The sequence below is a fragment of the Eptatretus burgeri genome, chromosome 3 (assembly GCF_056783735.1).
Source record: "Eptatretus burgeri isolate ZD-2024b chromosome 3, Ebu_testis_v1, whole genome shotgun sequence".
Classification (NCBI taxonomy): Eukaryota; Metazoa; Chordata; class Myxini; order Myxiniformes; family Myxinidae; genus Eptatretus; species Eptatretus burgeri.
This window is the reverse complement of record NC_140963.1, coordinates 81,387,926-81,415,189: the sequence shown is the minus strand read 5'-3', so window position 1 is coordinate 81,415,189 and position 27,264 is coordinate 81,387,926. Positions and strand designations below refer to the sequence as shown.

The window sequence follows — 27,264 nt, the reverse complement described above, 5'->3', positions numbered from 1 at the left end:
TTGGCAAGTATACAGTTGTGAACAAGTTTTATGTAAAGTCAGAAGCGAATGTAAGAAGAATTCTACATTCGCTTCTCGGCTTTGCCTATTCCATAATAATATTATATGGAATAGGCAAAGCCTGGAAGCGAACGTAGAATTCTTCTTACATTTGCTTCTGACTACCTATAACGTGTTCACAACTGTATACTTGCCAACGACACGGATTCACAATTGCCAGGGTATTGTGTTGTTGTTGTTGTTTCCTATTCTATCATGTGCATGTGTTAAGTAATATTCACAAGATAGAAATATAACCCAATCGTGTTTATACACCGCACAGCATTTAACAACAACCGGACGCAAAAAGTCATAGCCAACGACACGGATTCCAAATAGCCAGGGGTATTGTGTTGTTGTTGTTGTTGTTGTTGTTGTTGTTGTGTTTTTTTTTTTTTGTTGTTTCCTTCCTATTCTCTCACGTGCACGCGTTAAGTATGAAGCTCACTGCGTTCGCTGTAAACCAAGTATTAAAACCAAGCCAACATAAACCTGAACACAGCCTCAGTAATCATGCCATTGTTGAACATTGTTTAAAGACTTGTACGACAATAGAATAACAAAAACATTTGAATTTACAATCACGAAGCGAAGAATTATCCCCATTGTGATGAAACGAAGAATTATCCCCATTGTGATGAAACGAAGAATTATCCCCATTGTGATGAAACGAAGAATTATCCCCATTGTGATGAAGCGATATCCAAACGTGAATCTTGTACAGTGGACAGCGACACCTGCAGGGTTCCCGTGACGTCATCCACTCGTTGGAGCGGATTGTTTGTTTTTCAGGCGGATGGGATTTTGATGTTTTTCTCGGATTAAAGGGTTTTTGTTTTATTCCTTCAACACGAACTTTACGCTTGGTTTTCGTAACGTACCGTAACTTACAGTTTTATATTCACTCGTCTTTTGACGAGATATCCACGAGTCAAAGAGCTTGCGTCGAGTTTCGTCAGATTGAAAGGAAGGTTAGGCCTCTGTCTCTCTCTGTGTCTCTATGTCTGTCTGTCTCTCTCCGTGTCTCTCTGTGTATGTCTCTCTGTGTCTCTATGTCTGTCTGTCTCTCTCCGTGTGTCTGTGTATGTCTCTCTGTGTCTCTATGTCTGTCTGTCTCTCTCCGTCTCTATGTCTGTCTGTCTCTCTCCGTCTCTATGTCTGTCTGTCTCTCTCCGTCTCTATGTCTGTCTGTCTCTCTCCGTCTCTATGTCTGTCTGTCTCTCTCCGTCTCTATGTCTGTCTGTCTCTCTCCGTCTCTATGTCTGTCTGTCTCTCTGTGTATGTCTCTATGTCTGTCTGTCTCTCTGTGTATGTCTCTATGTCTGTCTGTCTCTCTGTGTATGTCTCTATGTCTGTCTGTCTCTCTCCGTGTGTCTCTGTGTATGTCTCTCTGTCTCTATGTCTGTCTGTCTCTCTCCGTGTGTCTCTGTGTATGTCTCTCTGTGTCTCTATGTCTGTCTGTCTCTCTCCGTGTGTCTCTGTGTATGTCTGTCTCTCTCCGTGTGTCTCTGTGTATGTCTCTCTGTTTCTATGTCTGTCTGTCTCTCTCCGTGTGTCTCTGTGTATGTCTCTCTGTTTCAATGTCTGTCTGTCTCTCTCCGTGTGTCTCTGTGTATGTCTGTCTCTCTCCGTGTGTCTCTGTGTCTGTCTCTCTGTTTCTATGTCTGTCTGTCTCTCTCCGTGTGTCTCTGTGTATGTGTCTCTCCGTGTGTCTCTGTGTATGTCTCTCTCCGTGTGTCTCTGTGTATGTGTCTCTCTCCGTGTGTCTCTGTGTATGTCTCTCTGTGTTCCTCTGTGTTCCTCTCAACAATTTATTTTCACTCACCGGTCTCCTTCCTTTCCCCTCCCTCAACCCTCAACTTGTACCTCATCCCTACTTGGTGTCGTACATACTTCCTCCTCCTCAGTTCTGACCATGTATCAGGGCCGATTGCCCCATGAAGACAAAGGTTCATCTTTAAAATACTGTGGTTGACAGAAATCGCAGTACCAGTTGTTGGGGTTACATACACTTTCTGTTTCCACAGCGATGGGGTCGCTCTCCTCATGTAACCTGAGGAAAGGAGTCTCCCACACCAAGTTGGTAGAGGTTGATTCTGTGCAGGAGGGGACGGCAGACATTGCTCAGTTCCCATATGTGGAGTTTACAGGTCGTGACAGCGTTACCTGCCCCACGTGCCAAGGAACTGGGCGCATCCCCCGCGGTTAGATACCTTCATTTATGCAAGGCCTCATGACCATTTTGAATGACCCACTTGGAGCCTGCACTTGTATGCTGTGGCACTTACCTTTGTTTACCTTTTGCTTGCAGAACAAGAGAATCAGCTGGTGGCACTCATCCCGTACAGTGACCAGAGACTGAAACCCCGTCGCACGTATGTACTTCCGAAGACCTCATGTGAATCAAAAATCATGATTATTAATTAGCAGGTACCCGTGGAAATTTCGTGTGATGTAAAATGTGACTTCATATTGTCCAGTTATCTACTCATGAAAGATGTTATTGATTTAAATCAATCCCCCTCCCCCAACCCCAAGTTCTCACCTCCCCCCCTCCCCGGCCCCAAGCCCTCACCTCTCTCCTCCCCGGCCTCAAGTCCTCACCTCCCCCACCTCCCCGGCCCCAAGTCCTCAACTCCCCCTCCCCGGCCCCAAGTCCTCAACTCCCCTCCCTGGCCCCAAGTCCTCAACTCCCCCTCCCGGCCCCAAGTCCTCACCTCCCTCTCCCCGGCCCCAAGTCCTCACCTCCCTCTCCCCGGCCCCAAGTCCTCACCTCCCACTCCCCGGCCTCAAGTCCTCACCTCCCCCTCCCCGGCCTCAAGTCCTCACTTCCCGCCTCCCCGGCCCCAAGTCCTCACCTCCCCCTCCCCGGCCTCAAGTCCTCACTTCCCGCCTCCCCGGCCCCAAGTCCTCACCTCCCCCTCCCCGGCCTCAAGTCCTCACTTCCCGCCTCCCCGGCCCCAAGTCCTCACCTCCTCTCCTCCTCAACCCCAAGTCTGTCATCTCCTTTTCCTTCCTATTCTTAACAACGTTTTCACTGTTTAAGAGCAAGGTTAAAATTGAAAGCGACGAAACAATGTTTAATCCACCATCTCACGATTCTTCTGTAAAAATAGCGGATAGGTAATCTAAATAATCCAGGTCCAGACCAAACTCACCATGTGGCATTGGGACCATGACCTAACCTTAAATTGTGCTCCTCATGGCTGTATCTTCCCTGAAAAGGGGGCTGTGGCTTCCCTCCCCCAATCCCTCGTATTCACCAAAACATATTTTCCTCACAAACAACATGATCGATATGGACCAAATTTGGTGTGATACATCAGAACATTTACTTCTCATGGGGTTTTGCTTCCCATCCGGACCTGCCCCTTTCAGAAGCTGAAAAGGGGAGTATCACCTCAATTTCAGGTAATTTTGTTTTTTAATATCTTCTCAAAAACCCAGGGCCAGATGCAGACTCAACTCTTCAAGAAACGTAGGATCATGCCGTTAACTAAAGTTGTGCTCCGCATGACTGTACCACTTCAGAAAGGGGGACATGACCCCTCCCTCCCAATCGCTGATTTTCACCCCACCTGTTGAAATAACCATCAGTCCCCCACGGGTATATATATATATATATATATATATATATATATATATATATATATATATATATATATATATATATATATATATATATATATATATATATATATATATATATATATGTGTATTTTTTTTTTTTTTTAATATTGCAAATAAAAGTGGTGACAATACCAGTCTCGTGCACCCTGCCTGTGTCACAATGCACCTGTTTCCCGCATTGTTACAAACAAGGGCACAGCTTGTACTTTACGCCATGTATTATAGTCTGATATTTACTTTGAGGTCATCCATTTATGATGTGATAGGATTTTAAACTACCCCCCCTCCCCTTGTGTTACATTTGAGCCCACCCCTCCCCACTCATCCTCTTCCCTTCCCCTCTCCCTTTCTCCTGCCACCATTTCCCTTTGCCCAATTTTCTCCCAAACTTGTGTCCCTTTTGTCCCCATTCATACGATACTCCCCTATGTTCCTTTTAGTCCCCATTCTGTTCCCTTTTTTATTTTTCATTTTCGCTTCAGCCCCCTGTCCCCCACCCACCCTGTGTTTGCATAATAAATATGTGTTCTTTGTAGCAATTCATGTCCTTGCTATTGAATATTTTTGAAGATATGGGATTATTTTGTCCTGGCAATATAAACCTGGCTTTATTTGTAGTGGTACTTGCCGTTGTTTGTGTTGGTGCTTATCATACTTGTGTGTTATTTTGTAGGAAACTATATGTGGCCATCTCTGTGATCATCTGTCTTCTCATTTCGAGCCACATCGTCTTCTTCCTGTTCCCACGCTCGGTGGACGTCGCTAGTAATGGAATCAAGTCAGTTATTGTCTGGATGGATAAGAAACAAACAATCATGCACATCAACATTACGGTATGTGGTGCTCAAGAAATGGGGGGAAATGTCAGTGGGTGATTTGGGGAATTGGGTGATTTGGGGAGTTGGTATGCTGGGTGATTTGGGGAGTTGGTGTGCTGGGTGATCTTGGGAGTTGGTGTGCTGGGTGATTTGGGGAGTTGGTGTGCTGGGTGATTTGGGGAGTTGGTGTGCTGGGTGATTTGGGGAGTAGGTGTGCTGGGTGATTTGGGGAGTTGGTGTGCTGGGTGATCTGGGGAGTTGGTGTGCTTGGTGATTTGGGGAGTTGGTGTGCTTGGTGATTTGGGGAGTTGGTGTGCTGGGTGATTTGGTATGCTGGGTGATTTGGTGTGCTGGGTGATTTGGTGTGCTGGGTGATTTGGGGAGTTGGTGTGCTGGGTGATTTGGGGAGTTGGTGTGCTGGGTGATTTGGGCAGTTGGTGTGCTGGGTGATTTGGGGAGTTGGTGTGCTGGGTGATTTGGGGAGTTGGTGTGCTGGGTGATTTGGGGAGTTGGTGTGCTGGGTGATTTGGGGAGTTGGTGTGCTGGGTGATTTGGGGAGTTGGTGTGCTGGGTGATCTGGGGAGTTGGTGTGCTGGGTGATCTGGGGAGTTGGTGTGCTGGGTGATCTGGGGAGTTGGTGTGCTGGGTGATTTGGGGAGTTGGTGTGCTGGGTGATCTGGGGAGTTGGTGTGCTGGGTGATTTGGGGAGTTGGTGTGCTGGGTGATCTGGGGAGTTGGTGTGCTGGGTGAGGTGACCTGGGGAGTTGGTGTGCTGGGTGATTTGGGGAGTCGGTGTGCTGGCTGATTTGGGGAGTTGGTGTGCTGGGTGATTTCGGTGTTTATGGAATTGGTGTGATGGGTTCTTTATTTGTGGAGTTGGTGTAGTGGGTTATTTATTTGTGGAGTTGGTGTGGTGGTTGATTTTGGGATTGTGGAGCTGAAGTCATGATGATGTTTGTACAGAGTGCTGCTCCACAGTGTGAGAGATAGATTATGCATTTGACTGATTTGTTTCAACTTACCAATTTTTTAAGGGAATATTTGTTACGTGTCAGTTGGTACATTTCCCTTATTTTGTCTCATTCAGTCAATCAAAATTAATAAGCCTGGTGTTGGCTTAATGGTTAAGGTGAGCGGCTTGAGATCTTGGAATCATGAGTTTGAGCCCCTTTTCACCGTTGAAATAACACCAGGTCGGTTGACTCAGCCTGTCATCCTTCTGAGATCGGCAAAATGAGTGCCAGCTTACTGGTAACGAGGGCACTGCATCGGGGCACTGCCGTGCTTCCTGAAATGATGCAACTATCATCCACAGGTTGCATATGAAACAACAAATCAAAATGAATGTAAATATGAAAAAAAATAATGGGGGGTTCTGGAGGGGGTTGAGTGACATTGACATAAGAATGGGTAAATGAGTGACATTGACGTGTTATATACTTTCTGTCCTTGTCTATGCCGAGTTTAATGATTATTATTATATTTGTGATGTAAATATTGATACTCTTCTTCTTCTTCTTCTTCTTCTTCTTCTTTCGGCTGCTCCCGTTAGGGGTCGCCACAGCGGATCATCCATTTGATCAGCATAGTGATTTGGCACATGTTTTACACCGGATGCCCTTCCTGACACAACCCTGGTCACCTCTTGCGACACAGGGATCTGGTACACCTATTTTAACCGGGGTATACACCGGCCCAGTATACTGGTACTCATTTCGCTGACCTCGGAAGGATGACAGGCTGAGTCAACCCCCTGGTGTATTAATTCAGTGGTCCAACGGGGCTTGAACTCGGGATCTTTTAGGTCCCAAGCCGCTGCCCTAACCACTGCGCCAACACCAGGCTTGATGTAAATATTGATGTAAATCGAATTTACCAAATCGAAGATGTAAATATTGATACATCAATTAAAATTTGTTGTGTGAGCTTGGAAGCAAGCAGCCATTGTCTGCTTTGTTGTGTATGTCCCACATATAACCATATGTAACACACAAGGGTACAATGACGTCGTCTGCGTACACCCCGGTAATTCACTGAACTCTATTTTGCAATACATTATTTGGTAAGTCACGTTTCTGATACCGTTTCATCTCAAATTAAAGCTCTAATTAAAGTGCATTGAATTACTGTGGCTTTGCTTCTCACTGGTGCTCATAACAGCAGCGCCTTAGTTGATTGCGCATGACTTGTAGGCAGACTGTGTGTGTCTATTTGTGTGGCACATTATAACTACTCAATCCTTTGGTGCCAAGGAGCACTGTGCTCTCTCACATCAGAATCGATTGTAATACCTGTACAATCTGCTCCCATTATATAAAAGGAAAATGTTGAACAGTGGATGAACCCGAATATAGGTGGTATATCGATCTGGTTGATGTTTTCACTCAGTATTTTTAAACACAACGATTGTACATTGTATGGATTAATGTCTAGCAGCCTGAGATTTGTTTTGAGCCTGAAATTTGTGGCGATGCTTTTGTTGTTTGACACCTATCTTGCTGGTTGGGGGGATTGTGCAGAAGGGGGTGGGCAGGGCCAGGAAGTGGGAGTGTAATAGCTTTGCAGTCTGTGGATTTCTTTCCACATTGAGTTGGACAAGAGATCTCCATTTTTGGGTTTATTTTCAGATCAGTTGGTGTTCTGCATATTAAAATGTGTTTCGGGGCAAGAAACACACATGGGAATTGAATTTGAAATCTTTGCCGTTTTGTGTCTATAATATGTAGTTGGCCTTTTGAAATTTATTTCCACTTCCCTCTCCTCCACCCACCCCCCCCCTCCTCCCCCCTAAATAGCTCCTGTCATGTCTGACTTGGCATCAGAGACTTCCTGAATCTACAAATAATGTTATATGGATGAATGGATTTACCAGTACATTATCGGGAAATTATGCCTGGTGTTGTCATAATGGTTAGGGTGGTTGGCTTGGGATCCAAGGATTCTGAGTTCAAATCCTACTCGGGTGTTGAATTAACACCAGGTGGGGTTGACTCTGCTTGTTGTCCTTCCGAAGTCGGCAAAATGAGTGCCAGCTTGCTGGTATCCTGTGTCGGAGTGGCGACCCATCCAGGATTGTGCCCATTAGCCAAGGAGACTGCTTTGGCAGCACCAACCCTCTGCACAGAGTATGGTCACGATGAATGGGGGGGGGGGTTGATGCCCATGACCGAACCCATTGTTCAAGGGTTGTGGAATCAAATAAAAATCGAAGCAACACACACACACACACACACACACACACACACACACACACACACACACACACACACACACACACACACACACACACACACACACACACACACACACATTCTATGTCTGGAAGAGTTGCATTGTGAAACACAGAATGTCATGGGTGCTAAAATTGTCATTGGAAAAATAGTGTTAGAGAGATTTGATTTTGGATTGTATTTGTACATGTAACTCGCATGCATTTCATTTTGAAATCTTATAACAGATACCGATGGCACAAGTTTCTCTTGAACATGGGATGGTCGAACTTTCGCTAGATATTTGGTTTTGGACAGCAATGGCGACGTCACCCAAAAATGCTGTCTTTCGAGGGATGTTTCTCTCTAATGGAGAATTGTGTTCATCTTGGATAAGATTGTAACTTTTTATGGCATAAGTAGTAAATGGTTGTTCACGTCACATTGCCGTGTTAAACTTTGACTGTTTACAATTGTAACTGTTGCGTCTCTCTCACGAACCCATGCTGTGAACCACGTGGTGCTTTTTTTATGCCACAGAGTTCTCTCAATATCACCAACAACAACTATTACTCTGTTAGTGTGACCAATGTGACGTCCCATGTGCAATACGTGAAGACCGTACTTGGCACAGCACAAATTAACAACGTCACAAAGATTCAGCCACTTGGCACTACACAGGTATGTTGGCAGGTGACTAACGTGCTATTAAAAGACACATTAGTCTTTTCTACAAGGGTACACCTAACCTGAGCTACCTCATTTTCACAAAGTGTTTGTCACAAGAGCTCTGATCATGTTCCAAATCTCCCTCCATATTTATTGTGTTGTGGGGTTAACTTTGCTCCATACTGAATGGATATCCCAGCACAAATGCTTTGTTCTTGTGAAGTATTTATTTTTGAGCCACTGGTTTCAAGTCTTAGATCATATATGTTGCTGCAATGCATCCTGGGAACTTTACTCCAAATATAACTTCTGCCCAAGGTTGAAGCTTGCAGGAAGAATACACACCCACTATGGAAAAGATAAACGGATGGTTCATTAGCTTTTGAGTCTTTTTATTTCCTTTGTAATCTCTTCCCCCTCCTTCCTTTTTTTTTCCATCAGGTGTACTTCACAGTCAGCACAGAATTAGGTGCTGACCTGGTCTATGTTCAGTAAGTTATTTAACCTGTTTTTTTCCCCGCGCCATTGTTGTGCCTTGCATGAATCATTTCACTTCTTTTATCTTGATCATTCTTGCATATTTGAGGCCTTGTTGCTACAAAGCTAACTGCTTTTGACCCTGCAGGAAATACTGCAAACTTCCTACTATCAAGGTTCATAACATTGTGGTTCTTATCCAGTGAGTATGTCATTACCCTTGCATATGTGATCCGATTTTTGAAGTGTCGAGACATGCAGAAGGATATATGCCAAATATGGGGAAGAATGAGGATCGGAGGTAAATTTTACGATTTGGAAAAGCATTGATTAAATGACAAAGGAATGAGTGGTGAGTAGTGTGCAGTCGAGATGGAAGCTCACAGGGTTCCTGTGCTGAAGATATAGATAAGATGGGAATATATAGTGTTGGATTTAATAACCACAACCCTTTTCCCAAGTGACGTCTGAGCTCTGGCAGGTTCTTGATGGGCTTAGCATTGTCCGGGTGCATCTTGAATATTTTATTTGAGTAATTTGGCCTCGGGGAAGTCTCGGACCCAAAGGCCGTGGCCCCTAGGCTGTGGACTCTGGAGTCGTTATTGGCAAATGTCAAGCTGATGTGGGGCTGGAAGTTTGGGAATGTGGCATTGCTGCGATGCAGTCCTGGGAGGGCTGCCTTTGAGGAGGCTATCAAATGGATAGTAATTTGGTATGATCCATTAAATTGGGCTTGATGTCTTAATGAAGTGACGGCCACAAAAGACAGATGGGCATGAAGCTTGACGTGACCTTCCCCCTTTATTTATTTTCTATTTAGTTTGCCCACGTCGTGTTTGATTGTGCACACCGTCGGGACTATGTTTCTGACCTTGGAGCCTGATGCCTCAAGCAACCTCCAAGATCTTCTTAATCTCTGCCTTGACAGGCTAGCAACCTGTCTGCCAAATTGAAAGAGCCCTCAATAAAAAGGTAATTGACACTTGGAGCACAGAGCAAAGCCCTCAGGGGAGGCGGGGATGGTGGAGGGATGGAGGCTGGGGGCACTGCTCCGATGGAGAAACAGAGTACGTGTCGGTCTAACCAAATCGAAGAGGATTGCCATTCTAACCGCCATTTAGTGATGTTTGCATCCATAAGTTTTCCACTTGGAAAATGTGCTTCTCATACTTAAAATTGCTGACCTTGTGTGTTTAATTTGACAACATGGCCTTCAAGGAGTAATTGTAAGGGTGAAACATCTGAGTCGGTGTTCTTCCATGAATCAGCTACCACTAACGTTCCTCTCCCATGCCTAGGGCATCTGTGACTTCGACATACTTTGGGCACATAGAGCAGGACTCTGTGCAGTCATACCACTATGTGGACTGCGGAGCCAATTTGACGTACACCGGAGGGCAACAGCTCATACTGTCATCCGCTGAATAGTTCAGGCAGTGCTACGGCAGCATGGCCCCGCTTGACGTCCGGGGAAAACTTGCATCCGAGACAACATGGTTCTCCATTTAGATATGCAGCAATAATTGTGCTTGGACAAGTGTCATTTTGATGCCACTTTGTAATCACATTTTTCTCCAAATTAAAATAGGATTATCTAACTTCCCCCCGTAGGAGTTGTGAAGTTTCAACTTCGTGTTTCCTGCTGTGATTGTTGTGCATGCACTTTATCCTATATGCTTGTTAATTTGGAGTCAGAAATTTACTTGCTGTGGGAAAATGATTATGTTTCAATATTATTATTTTTTGTTAATGCAGAGTGACCCGTGTAAACGTTTCTCAACATTTGTGATTGTCGATTTTACATTCTTCCCTGATATTTGTGGCTTTGCATCTTTAGATGTTTTTCCTCTCTCGGATGCTTGCTCTTTTAAATTGCTTTTGCACATTCCTGCTTCTTCCTTCCTTCATGGTTTTTTTTAATTTAATTTTTTAACAAGATTTGTGTCACCTTAACTTCCACATTTGAAATTGTCCATTTTGGTTTAGGCCTTGGCCATCATTCTGGGTATATGAACGTTTAATTTAAAACGTTATCTGTCCCCCTCTTGTCTACAAATGAAGATTATGAATAAAAATTTCTGGTTGTGTGATTTTTCTTTTGTGTACAGTTATTTTGTTTCAAACCATGGCCATCGATTGTATGCTTACTGTTTTACAAAGGTTTCTTCTTTTTTTTGTCCAAGATAATACGATATTGACAATCATTTTTCAACTCTTCCAAGAGTTTTGATAGCTGCATACTATTTGCTGTAATGCACTAGCTCGCTGAATATGTATGTAGTGTTGTTGTTTTATCACCCCGGACAGTTGTCTCGAACAAGCCTACGGCACTTAAGAATGGGGAAAATTTGGCCCCTGACTTGCGTTGGGGGGTACAACCACCATGAAGAGGCATCCCTGATAATTTGTGTATACTACAGGGTGCCCCACAGAAAACCAGGAAATTTGAGATTTATTTTGCCGTATTTTACCATATCAATAAACTAACATATAATAAAGTGTATCTTTGTTTTACACGACATCTAAGTTTGCTTTTGTTTTGTTAGCTCGCCTGTTCGAAGAACAGAGAGCTATAGCGATACCCCCGGCGTGAGCGTGAAAATGTTAAAGTTTTTGGTGCAAGTTATTTTTTCCTTTCTAATGTTTTTATCCACCACACTTTTTTATACGCTCGATATATATATATATATATATATATATATATATATATATATATATATATATATATATATATATATATATATATATATATATATATATATATATATATATATATATATATATATAATATCTGGGCGTATTATATGATACCGGTCGTCTGTCTGTCTGTCCGTCCGTTCCTGTCCGCACTCTAACTCCCAAAGTTTTAAACTTTAACGTTTCATATTTGGTACATAGGTACAGACTGTGGAGATGGTGTGTCGCGACATACGTTTGTCATCTAAAGTGGTTGCCATGGCAACCAGGATGCTGTTTTCCATCCGTTCCTGTCCGTACTCTAACTCCCAAAGTTATCAACTTTCACGTTTTATATTTGGTGCATAGGTACAGACTGTGGAGACGGTGTGTCGCCACATACGTTCGTCTTCTAAAGTGGTTGCCATGGCAACCAGGATGCTGTTTTACATGTAATAGCACAATTCTGTATATACCTTCTTGTTCGGGCATATATTGTGCTCACTTGCGCTTTTGTTACTGATTACAATATACAAATACATATATTGCTTTAAAATTATTTGGATCAGACTTCACTGCAATGCTTTATAAAAAATATTAATTAGTAGACGAGTCTTTTAAAAACGATAAATGTATAAACAGGCGAGCATTGGGTGGCTTTGACACCAACTCTGGTTTTAAATAAACTGTACCAAATTTCCTGGTTTTCTGTGGGGCACCCTGTAGTTTAATGTAGCGCTGTCGTTGACTGTCGATGTGTACTTTCAGCACACTTCTCTTGTAAATGGCAAAGGTTGCTCTGTTGCTGTCACACCTTTTGTTGTGTGATCATGTGACTTTATACTTGCTTCGTACGGCAATGAAGCGAGGCTAGTTAGTCTGGTTGGAACTGATGGATGAAATCGACAGGATGTTAATTGGGGTATTCTAACTGCCATGGTAAGTGAGGAGAAGCTGACGTTTCAGGCATTAACCCTTCATCAGAGCAAGATAAATGGGGAAAGGGGTGAGAGCTGATTATAGGGTGGGAGAGTCAGGGAACATGTGATGGGAATGACTTATTTTTACAGGGAGGCAGGGTTGGGGTTTAGGAGTTAAGTCAATAGGACTGGGTGGGAACAGACGTGACAGAAGGAAACGAGATAAAGTAAAACAACTTTTAAAAGTGATAATTATAATACAATGAAACAGTAAATGACAATTTGAAGAAAAAAAAAATAAACCAATGGAGAGGTGAAGGGCAGTGAGAAGAGGGAAAAAAATGAGAGGTAAGATAGATAAAAAGAGGTAAAGTGAAACAAAAGGGGAAAAGATTGAAGAGAATAGATAGATCAAAATGAATGAAAAGTGCTTGATCCCATAGAGAGGGGTAGGTTGCTGCTTCTGAAGATAAGGCTCTTTGTTTAGGACTATCCATGGTGCTGAAACGGAGCGAAATACCAGACTGCCGTGTGATTGAACAAGTGTCTGGGAAGGTTGAAGTGTCGAGCAATCAGCTTGCAGACGTCTGTGCTGTTGGTTCGTACATCGAGCTATTGTTTACAGAAGCGAACACTCCGTTTCACCGACGCAAGTCTTGCAGAGTGTATGCGATTCCATAAATCACGTTCATGAAGATGCCGTCAAAAGTGATCCATGAATTTGATACTGCTATGAATCCTGAGATTGAGGTGGTCGTCTTGATGAAAGAGGTGGTGTTGCAGGGACTCCATGAACACTTGAATGTTCCTGGTGGGAGGTCAAAGGGTAATCGTCCTTTAACCAGGGAATTTCTCACATTTCTGTCCTGCTTGGAGATTAAAGGCAGTTGTGGGAAAGTAGAGACAGTTTCAGGATCATTCTGTAAAAAGTTCCTCTGGATGATGTTCTTGACATGAAGGTTGATGTCCCTTTTAAATAACTGTCATGGAAAGAAGAAGCACATACCATTTTGAAGGGGTTTTTTTTTTTTTTACCTCCGCCACCGAAGGTGAAGGAGGTTATGTTTTCACCTCTTTCTGTCTGTTTTTTTGTTACTTGCAAAATCTTCTATTTTTCAAGCATATTGGTGAGTGGATTTTGTTATTCTGTCAGTCTATCGCCTACAGGTCACAATTTTAAACCGATCTTCACGAAACTTCACCACATGGGAGAGTTTGGAAGAAGCAATAAGCCTATTGTTTGAGGTTAAAAAGTCAACAAATTTGTCAAATATCTGAAATCCTCAATTTCACCCGATTGACTTGAAATTTGAAGAGCATTTATATTTCAGGTCACTGAATTCAACTAGCAAAATATTTTGGAGGTCCACATGGGCCAAAAGGTTAACATCGGCCGAATTTCTAAAATTGTTAATTTTCATCCGATGCACTTGAAATTTGAAGAGGAGTTGCATATTTGTTCATTGAATTCAACTAGCCAATTATTTTTTTGGTCATTGAATTCAACTAGCCAATTATTTTTTTAGGTCAAATTTGTTTCTATGGATTTTACAATTATCGTGCTCTGTACAACACCTTCTTGTTTGTTTGTGTGCAGGATATCTCAAAAAGTTGTGGACGGATCTGGATGAAATTTTGTGGACAGGTTCGGTGTGACAAGGACGAACGATTAGATTTTGGTGAAGATCCGGATCTGGCAACTAGATTTTTTAAAAGTGATTCTTCACCGTTGAGAGATGGGGCCAAAAACGATACTGCATGATATCTCAAGTTGTGGACAGATTCGGACGAGACTTGGTGGGCAGGCTGGGTGTGAGGCGAGGACGAATTGATTCGATTTTGGTGAAGATCTGAATCCAGATCTGGATACGAGAATGCTTTGATTTTTTTAAGTGATTCTTCAGCATTGAGAGATAGGGCCAAAATGATATAGTACTGTATAGCATGATATTTCTAAAATATATTGGGCCCGATATGTTCTCGTGGATCAGGCATTTTGTGGCGGAGGTATGCACTCTACGGAGTGCCCTCCTAGTTTTAATATGATTTTGTGAGGATTTGAACTGCTGACCTCCCAGACTCAGAGTAGACACTAACCATTGTGCAGGGTGGCCACAATGTCTTGTCTCCCCTTGTAAAGATTGTACCATTGCCTTTTCTCATATTAGCTAAGCCTGGTGTTGGATTAATGGTTAAGGTAGCTGGCTTAAAGTCATCGGGTCTTGGGTTTGAGCCCCTGTCGTGCTGTTGAAATAACACCAGGTGGGATGACTCGGCTTGTCACCCTTCCGAGGTCAGTAAAATGAGTACCAGCTTCATGGTAACAGGGGCACTGCATCAGAGACACAGCCGTACCCCCAGAAAATGATGTAACCAGGAGCCAAAGGCAGCATACGAAATATCATTTTAGCTGACAACACTGAAGGGTTCCACAAGTTATACCACACATTTGGAGTAATCTTTTACTGTATGACACAAGCCTTAATAGACTGAGAAGCTGCTCAAAGTTTCATCATAAACTCGTGACCGAAAGGTTTGATGCCCATCAATCGTGTTCCATTACCTTGACATCCAACAAAACACATTTCTTGAGTTGCACATTTCCAGCATTTAGAAGTGGTAGACCTTAACAAGACCCTTAAAACCATTTTTCGGAAATATTTGCGCCCGAGGCTGATTATTATTTTATGACATCCACATTGGATACTGAATACAAAATACACGCGTAAGAAATGAAAATCATCGACATTTGCAGACAAGAAGGACCTTTATAAGGGTCCATAAAGGGTCTTTATCAGAAATTTGTACCCGAGAAATTTTTTTTATTGCAAACTGCTCTATTCTAATGGTATGAAACAAAAATGCAGCTTAAGAAACTTTCTCATCCGGCACTTTCGGATAATAAGGCCCCTTAGGCTTGAAGGGATCAAAAATCACACTTGTGACACTCTACCTGCAGAATCAAAAGCTGTGAGGGCATAGAGAAAGACTGTTCTTCAAGATTTGATATTTATTATGCTGAAAAATTTAACAACTGTACCTAAAGATATGAAGTCACTTTTTCCTAAAAGAAAAGTGTGCCGCTAAACTGAAGACAGACCAGTGCACTGCTAAAGGGGCTGTCACACCTTGACGATTTAGTCAGCGTATGCCGATTTATGAAAAATTTCTCTAAAACGCTGGCACACGTCGAATACGTTATGGGTAAGTTTTGTATACGTAAAGAGCACGCTGAAAAACACTGCCATACGTCGTAGTACGCTGGCTTTCATCGTTGTACTTTGCGGTTGTCCGCAAATTTTAGCATGCTTGAAATTTTTAGCATGACACACGTTTTAGCATGACACACGTTCCACTACGCTGGGAATAAGTTGTAGGCACGTTATACGATCGTTGATACACGTTACTTGTAAGTTACTCAAAAGTCGAAACACGTCGAGGTAATGATTAGCGAACCTGAAACTTATTTATAACCTATGAGTAACGTGTTGTAGGTGCGTTACACGATCGTTGACACACGTCGAGGCACGTTATGCGATCGTTGACACACATCGGGGCACGTTACTTGTAAGTTACTCATAAGTCAAAACACGTCGAGGTAATGCTTAGCGTACCCAAAACTCATTTCTAACCTGAGTAACGTGCTTTGAATCTATGAGTAACGTACCTCCAATGCATATTGACGTATGTAGACGTATTTGATTGACGTCTTCCGGACGACTACATAACTTACTGAACGTGTTTCAAATTTACAGCTACCGTATAATGGTGTATTGGCAGCGTTTAAAAAAAACCAACACCAACTTCCGATATTTCCTCACGTGCCGTTACGTCACGTCCGATTGCCTCTTCAGTTTGCTCGTCTTATTCTTCGTTCCTCCTCTGTGAATATTTTCTGTTTGAGGATATTGTCACGTCGACGTCGAAACTTAAAAGCAAATGTCCGAATTTATTTTAAAATCCGTGATAGACTAAAAAAAAAACAACAACAACTTCAGATATTTCGTCACGTGCCTTCACGGAGCCAAGGAGAAAAAAGAAAACGTGCCTTGATGGAGAAAATAAGTTCCAGGTATGCAAAACATTAAGGCCCGGTCACACCTTGACGTTTTAGCCAACGTATGCCGATTTTTGAATATTTTTTCTAAAACGCTGGCACACGTTGAATACGTTATGGGTAAGTTTTGATAACATTGAGAGCACGCTGAAAAACACTGCCATACGTCGTTGTACGTTGGTTTTAAACGTTGTACTTTTTGGTTGTCCTCAAATTTTTTCATGCTTGAAATTTCACGACGTATGCCGGCGTATGACTCACACGTTCCACTACGCTGGCCACAAGTTGTATGCACGGTCTGCGATCGTTGACAGACGTCAACACATGCTACTTGTAAGTTAATCATAAGTTGAGACACGCCGAGGTAATGTTTAGCGTACCCGAAACTTATTTCTAACCTATGATTAACGTGTTGTTGGCACGTTACACGATCGTTGCCACACGTCGACAGACGTTACTTTTAAGTTACTCATAGGCTGAAAGACGTCGGTATAATGGATCGTCCTTGCGTCAGCATCCACGGCCACGGCCAGGACACTTATTTGCAGCATTCTTCAAACTTTTCTTCGGCATGACGAGGATGTTCACACTTCGATGTCTAGGTTGGTTTCGATGATTCCAATTGTCCATCGGCAGCGTCTATTTAAAATAGTCGAGTTTGAGCGTTTTAACACGTTCAGAAGAAACGCTTCAAATTTCCAAACCCCAGCGTCAAAAAACAAAGGCGAGTGACAGAAATTTAAATCGTTCATTGTAAACAATGAAAATAGCTGAGTGGTACCGTTTTAAAAGTCGTTGAGTGTAAAAAAAATCCAATTGTTGAGCGCAAGCGTCTACTTTCAATAGTGGAGATGCAGCCATTTAAATCATTGAGTGGCAGCCTATGAACCTACCCGTGGACACGCGGACGCAAGGACGATCCATCATAACCCACACCCTCCCCCTCACACTCACCTACTACTGCCAACATGAACAAACTAATACTAATACTAATACTAATACTAATACTGATACTGATACTGATACTGTTACTGCTGACATGGACATCGACTCAAAAAGGACTCGAAAACACTGTTAGGTTCCCCTTTTATGAACACCATTTTTATATACCAATTCCCAAAACCGCTGGGAACACGTCTTTATATGGCAGTTGTAACCAAGAAACACGTTAATTTTTTTTTTTTTTGTCGACCGGAAGACGTCATTGGAATACGTGTACATACGTCGATGTGTGTTGGGACTACGTAAAGAATTGGTTCAAAGCACGTCAAACATAAGTTAGAAATAAGTTTCGCGTAAAAAAGACATTACCGCGACATGTTTCGACTTATGAGTAGCTTATAAGTAGCGTTTGTGGACGTGTGTAAGTGTCCACATATTGTGTGTAAAACTTATCCCCATCGCATGCGGAACGTGTGTCATACGCCGAGTACGTCGTAAAATTTTGAACATGTTTAAAATTTCTTGACGTTCTCTACTTACTACGACGTATGATAGCGTACTTTAGCGTTCTACTCACGTATACCAAACTTACTCATACCATATTCGACGTGCCCCCAACGTTTTAGACACATTTTTCTTAGGTCGGCATACGCTGGCAAGATCGCCAAGGTGTGACCGCGATGTTGACACTTCCATTTCTACGGCAGTTATGATTGGAATCATTGTGCGTCAGCCTTTTAATAGGCTACGTCACGACATCATTGGCGATGCGTGCAACGCGCTATGCCGAAGTTAGACTATCGTTGGGCATCGGTTGTGTAGGCCAACAACAGGTTCAGCATTCGTTGGTATAAGTTATCTATAACACAACGAAACGTTCTGTGTCCATTACTAATATGTTATGCATAAGACCAAGTCGCTATGAATACGTCCGAATCTTTAAAAAAAACATCAAAAGTTCAACGTAAGCCAGCGTTTTACATACATTTTAATACGTTGCCATCGCTGGCTAAAACGTCAAGGTGTGACTGGGCCTTTACCTCGACGTGTTTCGACTTATGAGTAACTTACAAGGAACTTGTGTCGACGTGTGTCAACGATCGCATATCGTGCCTACAACTTATTCACAGCGTGGTGGAACGTGTGAGCCATACGGCGAGTACGTCGTAAAATTTTCAGCATGCTTGAAATTTCACGACATACAAGGCGTATTACGACGTGTGGCAGTGTTTTTCAGCGTGCTTTTAATGTATACACAACCTACCCATGACGTATTCGACGTGTGCCAGCGTTTTAGACAAATTTTTCAGACGTCGGCATTAATCAAGGTGTGACTGCGATGTTGACACTTCCAATTCTCAGGCGGTTATGATTTAAATCGGCGTGCGGCAGCTTTTTAACAGGCTACGCCACAAGTTCGTCGGCGATACGTGCAGCGCGCGATGCATACGTTAGACTATCGTTGGGCATAGGTTGTGAACGCCGATAACACGCTAAGCATTCGTTGGTCTAAGTTATCGATATGTGATTAAAACGTTCTGTGTACGTTACTAATACGTTATGCATACGTCCAACTCGTTATGAATACGTCCAAAACTTTAAAAAAACATCAAAATTTCAGCACACGCCAACGTTTTACATACATTTTTATACGTTGCCATTGCTGGCTAAAACGTCAAGGTGTGACAGGGCCCTAAACTGAGGACAGACTGCAGGACACGCCTGAACCAAGGACAGAGGTGCGCTGCAAAGCCGATGACAAAAGTCCACCAACAGAAAAAGCGAAAAGTCGGGCAATGAAGAAAAATCATTTTGTATATTATTACTCAGTGAATTAATATGTCGTTCAACGAATTACTGCATCGGAGTGGCAACCTGTCCAGGATTTTTCCCAATAGCCTGGGAAACTGCTTCAGCAGCCCGACGCATCTGAAGATGCAAAAGGATTGGTCTTCCGGTCTTCCTCAATGAATTATCCAAACAAACCAGATCTCAATCCTCTATGTGACTGTGTAAATGGACCTCTGGTAGTTTGTACATGTTGCTGCGTTTGAGCCTGGGGAGTAACTTCTGAAATCTATCTGACCAGGTTCTTCCCAACATTTTTGTTCTTTGTTCCTTTCACACTTCTTTCAATTTTTTTTTCACAATTCTCTTTATTCTCTTTAATTCTTGCTTTTCCTTCTCTTTCATCCCTTTTACTCTCTATTCCTCTTTCATTATTTATCTTTCAGGAGAAGTCAATTCTTACAGAATTTTTTCTGGAAGGCTCATTTGGCTGCGCCTGGATGGGTTTGAGGGAAGGGGAGTAGCGGCTGAAACCCGAATCTTATCCAGGTCCATCCTGATGACTTCGTCTTTGCTCTTTACTTTTTTTGGGTTCCTTCTTGGTCTTCCGTTTGACTATGTCTGTATCACTATCCATGTGATAGTCATCATCATTCATGAAAACCACATGCGGAACATCATCCTCATCTTCGGAGTCCTCGTCATCCTTTGGAAATGTTGAAGGTACAACAGTACCTAAAGAGAAAGATAAAGTAATTTATTCATAAAGCACAGAAATTCCACATACCTGATCCGTTGCTATCAGCTGAGTGCAAATTACGCAGAGGAATATACCTGGAACTTGTGGTCCATCCAACGGGATGTAGATGTACGCTTCATTTTGTAGTTCTCAACTGAAGTGCAGTCTCGCATTGATGTTGTCACTGTCTGCGGTATGCCACATTCTGGCCACAAAGCACGATCGATGGATCTTTTGTCTGATTTCAGCTTCACAAAGTAGGATGATGCTCACATCAACACCCATCATTTTGTCAAATGGTTTTGACCTGTCTTTTGGTCCAAATGCTCTTTCAAATACCCAGTATTGCCACATGTTGAGCCGCATCTTCTTCTTTGCACCATACAATTTGAATGTATAATCCTGCAGTGTCTCGATTGTCTTATCACTCGGTGCTCCAAATGCTAGTAATTTGAATGCATGTTGATGCACCATTCATATCCTACGTAACAATGTTGTACAGTCTCCCCCTCCCCCCCACCATTACGTGAGAATACGGCTGCGTAATCAGGTCAGGTCATGTATGGGAGCATGCGCCAAAGCAGCACGTTGCTGCATCCACTTTCTGCCTGACTCCAGGGTCCTCCGTTTGGCCATCCCCCAAGCAGATGCCTGGCCCATCCCAGTTTCCTTAAGATGCTGATCAACCTGCTGCAGTCAGCCAATTTTCCTCCTCCACTCACGAGGCTCCCTTGGTGACAGAATCTGGTGAGCAGGATCGGTGTCAGTAAAAGGAGCCACATGTCCATACAGCCGCAGCTGACGCTACGGACTACACAGGTAACAAATCTCATTTGAGTCTCTCTCAGCAACCGCTCGGTGGACACAAAGTCTGACCAGGGATAGCCAAGGATTCCACGAAGAGACCTGGTAACGAAGGAGTTAAGTCCCCGTCTAAGATCCCTGGTCAGATTCCAAGTCTCACATCTGTAGAGCAAGACTGGAAGCACCAAGGACCTGAAGACCCAGACTCTCGTCCTGCACAGGTACCGACAGCGCCACACCCCATGATCCAGTGAATCCATGACTCCCCAGGCCCGACCCAGATGTCTATTGACCACTTGTTCACAGCCATCAGAGACATCAATATCACTGGTGGTTTACCCTTGCCTTTCTTCAGTGATTTTATTGTCAATGGATCACTCAGTTGTTCTTTCTCCACATCTTTCAGCAATTTCTGTCGATGAAGAGCTAAACTCATTGCCTGCCCATCTGGAGAACATTTGAAGTCGTACACCACTTTGATAGAATCGTAATCCGTTGTTGCACTGTAGTAACCCTCTTTTTTACTTTTCAGGGTGAGCTTCAAGTGAGATCTGAAACGTTTTGTCAATAGCTGACCAAAGTATCGGTTGCTTCCTGCCGATGGCTTTACTTCAAGGTCCTCACAAATTGTAACGTATCAATCATAAATTGATCGGAGGTGCTCTGGTCTTGAACTACCGAGTCCATATTTCTTCAAAGGTGACATTTAAATTCTTCTTGTCAGAAGATTCTTCAGATATTGCAACAAGTTTCTTTGAAAGTCGTTCGGCCGCTTTGTTCTTCTCAGAGCGACAACTAGAGTACCTTAGCTTCCTTCGCTATCAAATCTACCCCCGCGATTTTCATGAGTACGTTGGCTTACGTGAATGTGTTCACAATCTCTCGTATTCTTAGTTCAGCTTGTTTTGTTTAAAAATTTCTTGGAACTATTTGGTTCCATCAGGTCGCTGCTTCGCGTACTTCTCACAAAATATGCATTCATTTGGAAAGATCCCCCAAATTTGATTGATTTGTAGACAGTGATCACTGATGTAAGGCTACTCAACTGTTTCAATTGAACTGGTTGCTGAGGAGTGGATGGAGTACATTTCTGAACAGGAATAGCAGTGAAATTCTTGCAGCACTTACTATGTTCTTGCTGATGTGCCTTGAAGTGCTGATGGGGATTCTGGTAAAGCTGCAATGATGGTGCGATATTTCGACGTATCGAAGTTTTTGAACGATTTTCTCGATTCAGAAGCGCTGAGAATATGAAACCACTTGTGGTCTGTAAATGGTTTTAGATTTTTGATTTCAGATGCACAAACATGAATGATGCATTGTGTTGCTTTGACAATATTTGTAGGTGGTGCCTCCTTAGCTGGTGGTTCCAATATGGGTGATTCCATAGCGGGTGGTTGTGTAGCTGGTGGTTGCATCACGGGTGTCTCAGTAGCGTGTGGTTCGGTGGTAAGTGAGTCCAGGGTATTTGGAAGACTGGATATCTCCAAACCTGGCGTGTCTGAAAACATATACAGTGTGTGTTAATGGAGTATATAGAAGGTAATGGTTGACTTCGAAACCCACTTATGCATTACATAAAATGACAATAATTAGAATTGCATTAACATTGGTACTTCAGATCAGATGTACGAGGTCCGTCTAAAAAGTAACGGGACTGAGCCTGCTGTGTGCTCCACTTACACAACTTGAATGAACAGGTTGCGTCACAGTCTTTCGCAACATTCCAGCAATATATATGATTGGTGATGGTTGACTGTGCTCATTGTGTGATTTTTTTTTACAGGTCGTGCTTTACACGTTGTCTAGTCTGAGTCGTCGCGCTATGAGTCGTGAGCAGAGAGCCAATCTGAAGTTTCTTGCCAAGCTTTGCAAAACACCTTCCGAATCCTTCGCAATGCTGCAGCATATCTACGGGGAAGAAACGATGTCACGTACACGTGCATTTGACTGGCACAAGACGTTCAAAGAGGGACAAGAGGAGGTTGAAGATGATCCACGGTCTGTAAGACCTTCACCGAGCATAACGGCGGACAACATCGAGCGTGCGAAGCAGATGGTGCTCGCAGATCGTCGACTCACGGTGCGGATGATTGCTGAAGAACTTTCCATCAACAAGGACACTGTCTGGAGCATCATCACTGAAAATCTCAATATGCGCAAGGTGTGCGCAAAGATTGTCCCCAAGCTGTTGGCCGAGGACCAGAAACAACAAAGTCACTGTCTGTCAAGACATTATCAAGCACCTTGAGGACGATCCAGACCTGCTCGGCAGAGTCATTACTGGCGCTGAATCGTGGATATTCGAATACGATCCCGAGACCAAAGGACAGAGTCGTCAGTGGAAAAGTCTGACATCACCAAGACCAAAGAAAGCAAGGATGTCAAAGTCGAAGGTCAAGGTGGTGCTCATCGCGTTTTTTGACATCAAGGGCATCGTCCACTTCGAGTTTCTATCACAGGGTCAAACAGTGAATCAATAGGTGTACAAGGAGATCCTCCAGCACCTCATAAGATCAGTCTTGGACAAGAGGAGGGATCTGTGGGAGAACAACACCTGGGTGCTCCACCATTACAACGCCCCTGCTCACAGTGCCCTGAGCATCCGATAGTTTCTGGTTGAGAGGAACGTTCCAACTCTGGAGCAACCCCCGTATTCGCCAGACTTGGCTCCTTGTGATTTTTTCCTATTCCCCAAGCTCAAGGGGGTGATCAGGCGACCCGATTTCCTGATGTGGAGGCAATCAAAAGGGCTGTGATGACAGAGCTCCGGAGGATTCCAGAAGAAGCCTTCCGGGGGTGCATCGAAGCGTGGAAAAAGAGGATGGACAAGTGTGTGAGACTGGAGGGAAACTATTCTGAAGGGGACAAGCTGTGATTTCAATCATAAAATTTCTGTGAAGTCGGTCCCGTTACTTTTTTAGGTGGACCTCGTATGAGAGAGAGAGAGAGAGAGACAGAGACAGAGAGACAGAGAGAGAGACAGAGACAGAGACAGAGACAGAGACAGAGACAGAGACAGAGACAGAGACAGAGACAGAGACAGAGACAGAGACAGAGACAGAGACAGAGACAGACAGACAGACCTTACACCTCCAATTAATGATTAGGTCAAAGCCATTGAAGTGTGATTGTTATGATGAATTTTTTTTTCAATTGATGAAACACTCAGTTCCGTGTTAATTCTCCTCTAATCCGCCACTTCCGTGTTTGGCCGTACGTTCTAATGGAATGGTACACGGACTCTTGTGGGCCCTTCAAGCCGAAGGGGCCTTCTTATCCAAAAGTGCCAGGCCAGAAATTTTCTTTTTATTTTTCAGAAATTTCCGTTGCATTTTTGTTTCATGCCATTAGAATAGAGCAGTTTGCAACAAAAAAAAAGTTCCTCAGTTGCAAATTTCTGATCAAGACCCTTCGTGGACCCCCATCAGGGACTTTCTCATCTGCAAATGCCGATGATTTTCATTCCTTTCGAGTGTGTTTTCCATTTGCAATCCAATGGAGATGTCATAAAAATAATAACCAGCATCGGGTGCAAAAATATCTCCGAAAAAGGCTTTTTGGGGTCTTTTTAAGGGTCTGCCACTTCCAAACACCAGAAATGCACAACTCAAGGAACAGGTTTTGTTGGATGTCAAGGTAATGTTACACAGTAAGAGCATCAAACCATTCAGGAACTTGTTTATGATTAAACTTTGACCAGCTCTCGGTCTCTAAGTGTCCAATTGATCCGTTTGTTCTCCATTATTGTCGTTATAGAGGACAATGGGGGTGTGCACCATGTTCTGTGGAACATTTGTCTCGTGATTCGATGAAGAGGAAGTCTCTGCTTGTTTAAGGTCATCAGTAGTATTCACTCGATCTGAAAAAGAAGGGGGGGGGGGAAGAATACGAATTAATATGCTGCACATAAAGGCAAGGTCACAATTTTACAAGGGGGGGGGTGACATTGACAAGACCACCTGGTACACCACTGAGTGTGAAGCTTCTGTTTGGGCGTTAACCCTTCGTTGTTTGATTAGTGCTCGCCAATCGCGAACACGAGGCACTACACGGTCATTTACTGTAAAATAATACACGTTTTTTGTTTTTACGTCAAATTTGTCAAAACTGCATCCTTTTAGTATTTGTGCGCTTTTGTCGCTCTTGGTGGTGTAGTTAGCAGCGGTGTACTCGTCAAAGTACCTTCTTTGATTTACGCTATTTCGTCGCATATTTTATCAAACATACTTGCAGCCATTGCTGAAATTATCGACCGGTGTACTTGAATCTCCTGTAATCATAAAATAGTGCAACAAACATCCGATATCCCCGTTTTCAAGCGTCTACCAATGGGAGACGAGGTTACAATGTGTAAGCTCAAACCAGCCAATGGCGTCATTCGATGTTAAGAATCGTCGGCCCAGTTTACCGTACTAGTCGAGCATTAGGCCTTTTTTTTTTTTCCTTTTTTTTTTGCAAATCCGTTTCCCTTCACCGCTTGGTAGATCACTAACCAGAAAGCTTGTACCTTTGTAAAGGACTTCGCTGCGCAGCCCACGCCACCAGGCCTTCGTTAGCCGTTCGCCGAATGTAGGCGACGATGTCCGGACGCTGAATACGGGTCTTGACTCCTCGGACATGCCGGGATCGGTTCCGATCCTTCGACGGAGAAAGAGGTGCTTTGAGAGGTGAGAGGCCTGTAGTCTCGACTAGTCATGTCCGTCATTTCGTGCACTTGAAATAAAACGAACGACCTTATGTGAGGCGATATCGGCGTTTGCATTTGGCGCCTTTCGCGATGACGGGCGGAAACTGCAAGTGAGCAGCTTCCTCTGTGCTTGTGGCACTTATTGTACTTTGTAATATATTCACGATCATATTTTATACTACATTGTCTGTTGTATTCGGTGTTGTACTTACTGATACGCTTTGTATTGTCGTCGGTTCACTCTTGTTGTGTTCGTCTCCATTAACTTTTTGCTTGTTCTCTCGAGTTGTCCCACTTGTATGTTATGTCGTTTGGTGATCCATTGATTGATAAGAGTATGTTATTCCGTAACTATTATAGCGGTTAACACTTGCTGTCATTGACAACTACAACAAGAATAAATACTGATTTATTGAAACGTAAGAAATCTTGATTTTGGTTTTATTTTGGGGGGGTGATTACAGTAAGAGTCAGTCGGCATTGGTAGTTACTTTAACTATTATTACTGGTTATTAATTTACAGCCACGAAGTTTAACTTTTCGTCAAATGCATTGTTGATATCAGACCCAACTTTTAACTTTGGTGACCTTTGGTTATTTGGTCCCCAAACCCTCTGCTCCCCTCTCGGTCAATTCGGTTTTGCTTGTGTTCTCTCTTCCCCCATGGAGTTTTGGCATTTTTATCCGCATTTTTAAAATCCCGCAGGATGCCTACATGTTTTGTTATGCATTAAAACAAATATATATATATATATATATATATATATATATATATATATATATATATATATATATATATATATATATATTGTTGTGGGCCGGGTGTCGGTGGCGAGGAACCGCCGCCAGGTGGAGCAGTAGAGCCGTCTCCCACCGAACACTGGAATTGCAGGTCGTTTCCCTTGGATAACTCCAAAGGTCACGGGTCCCTTAGCGGACCGTGGTCGCCAACATTTTAACGGCGTGGGGTAGGGTTAATTGCCTAATTTCAATATACCGAAGTACCTACGTTGTCTAACTACCAGGGAAAACCACACCCTCGACGGACTCTGTCGAACCGGATCGCTCTAGCGACCTCGGTCCAGTGTAACCGAGCGGAATTACCAAAGTCCGTCCGTCCAAACGACAACTTACAGCCCAATCGGCTTACTGGTTCTCAAGCACGAACCGTGCTGGGTCAATAATACAAAGCACAACAATGAGCTGGTACATTGAACAATTGGGGGGTTTACTTATAATGGGGCAGGGGAGCACAAAAAGAGCAGAGTGAAACCGACTATCAAGAAGGAATGCAAGTAATGTACAAGGCACTTAAACAATTGCTACTTATAGACTGGGCCCACAGATACACACACACACACACACACACACACACCCCCCCAAAAGAAATGGTGGCTGCGGCCTTTATTTGGCCCTTCAGCTTGGGAGGGAAGGCAAGCTGAGGGCAAGAGTCTGCACTTGCACCTGTCCGCCTCGTGCGGTCTGGTTGAGCTGGCTCGGCGGGACTCAAACCCACCGCCTCAACGCAGCATCAAGCACCAGGGATGAGAGATAGAGCGCTTAACGCTAGCCAGCATGAAGATGGACGAGGCGAGAGACGACGAGGCGACAGCCAATCAAGGCTGAAAAAGCTTCCAGACAGATCAGACAACACCAGGTGAGGCAGACCCAGCCAGAATCATCGCCCCGACCATCATTCGTTCCTCTCGTGAGGTGGGAGGGATTTTTTTTCCCTGGCCACTCGTCTCCTCATTGGACAGTGGCGTCTCGCGATTCACTGGCCCTCCCTCATTGGACAGGCCCACG

The 27,264-nt window shown here is 43.5% G+C and overlaps 2 protein-coding genes across 12 annotated transcripts in view; both read left to right on the top strand.

Moving 5' to 3' along the window:
• The first annotated feature begins 778 nt into the window (after window positions 1-778).
• On the top strand, window positions 779-10,932 carry LOC147030300 (transmembrane protein 106B-like). The gene is made up of 8 exons (XM_085874225.1): window positions 779-1,010; window positions 2,067-2,243; window positions 2,351-2,414; window positions 4,343-4,502; window positions 8,237-8,377; window positions 8,807-8,856; window positions 8,991-9,044; window positions 10,141-10,932. The coding sequence occupies exons 2-8, from the start codon at window positions 2,069-2,071 to the stop codon at window positions 10,268-10,270; spliced, it is 774 nt and encodes a 257-aa protein (XP_085730351.1). The 5' UTR covers window positions 779-1,010; window positions 2,067-2,068; the 3' UTR covers window positions 10,271-10,932.
• A 14,231-nt stretch (window positions 10,933-25,163) lies between these two features.
• LOC147030298 (sentrin-specific protease 1-like) overlaps window positions 25,164-27,264 on the top strand; it is a 147,741-nt gene continuing 145,640 nt past the window's right edge. For 6 of the 11 annotated variants that reach the window (XR_015056297.1, XM_085874221.1, XM_085874216.1 and 3 more), the window contains exon 1: window positions 25,220-25,438. Coding sequence is in view for 9 of the 11 variants with exons in the window: in XM_085874221.1 (XP_085730347.1) it covers window positions 25,389-25,438 (50 nt within the window). In the remaining 2 variants the exon portion in view is untranslated. Of the gene's footprint in view, window positions 25,439-25,533; window positions 25,569-27,264 lie in introns of those variants that run through there. The other 5 variants (XM_085874218.1, XM_085874213.1, XM_085874217.1 and 2 more) reach the window with 3 other exon arrangements.

What these genes read in the sequence shown, in the direction of transcription:
- LOC147030300 (XM_085874225.1), top strand. Translation starts at nt 2,069, where the DNA reads ATGGGGTCGCTCTCCTCATGTAACCTGAGGAAAGGAGTCTCCCACACC. An exon ending in TCATGCACATCAACATTACG is followed by an intron (nt 4,503 to 8,236) that starts GTATGTGGTGCT and finishes TTTATGCCACAG; the next exon opens with AGTTCTCTCAATATCACCAA. An exon ending in AACATTGTGGTTCTTATCCA is followed by an intron (nt 9,045 to 10,140) that starts GTGAGTATGTCA and finishes TCCCATGCCTAG; the next exon opens with GGCATCTGTGACTTCGACAT.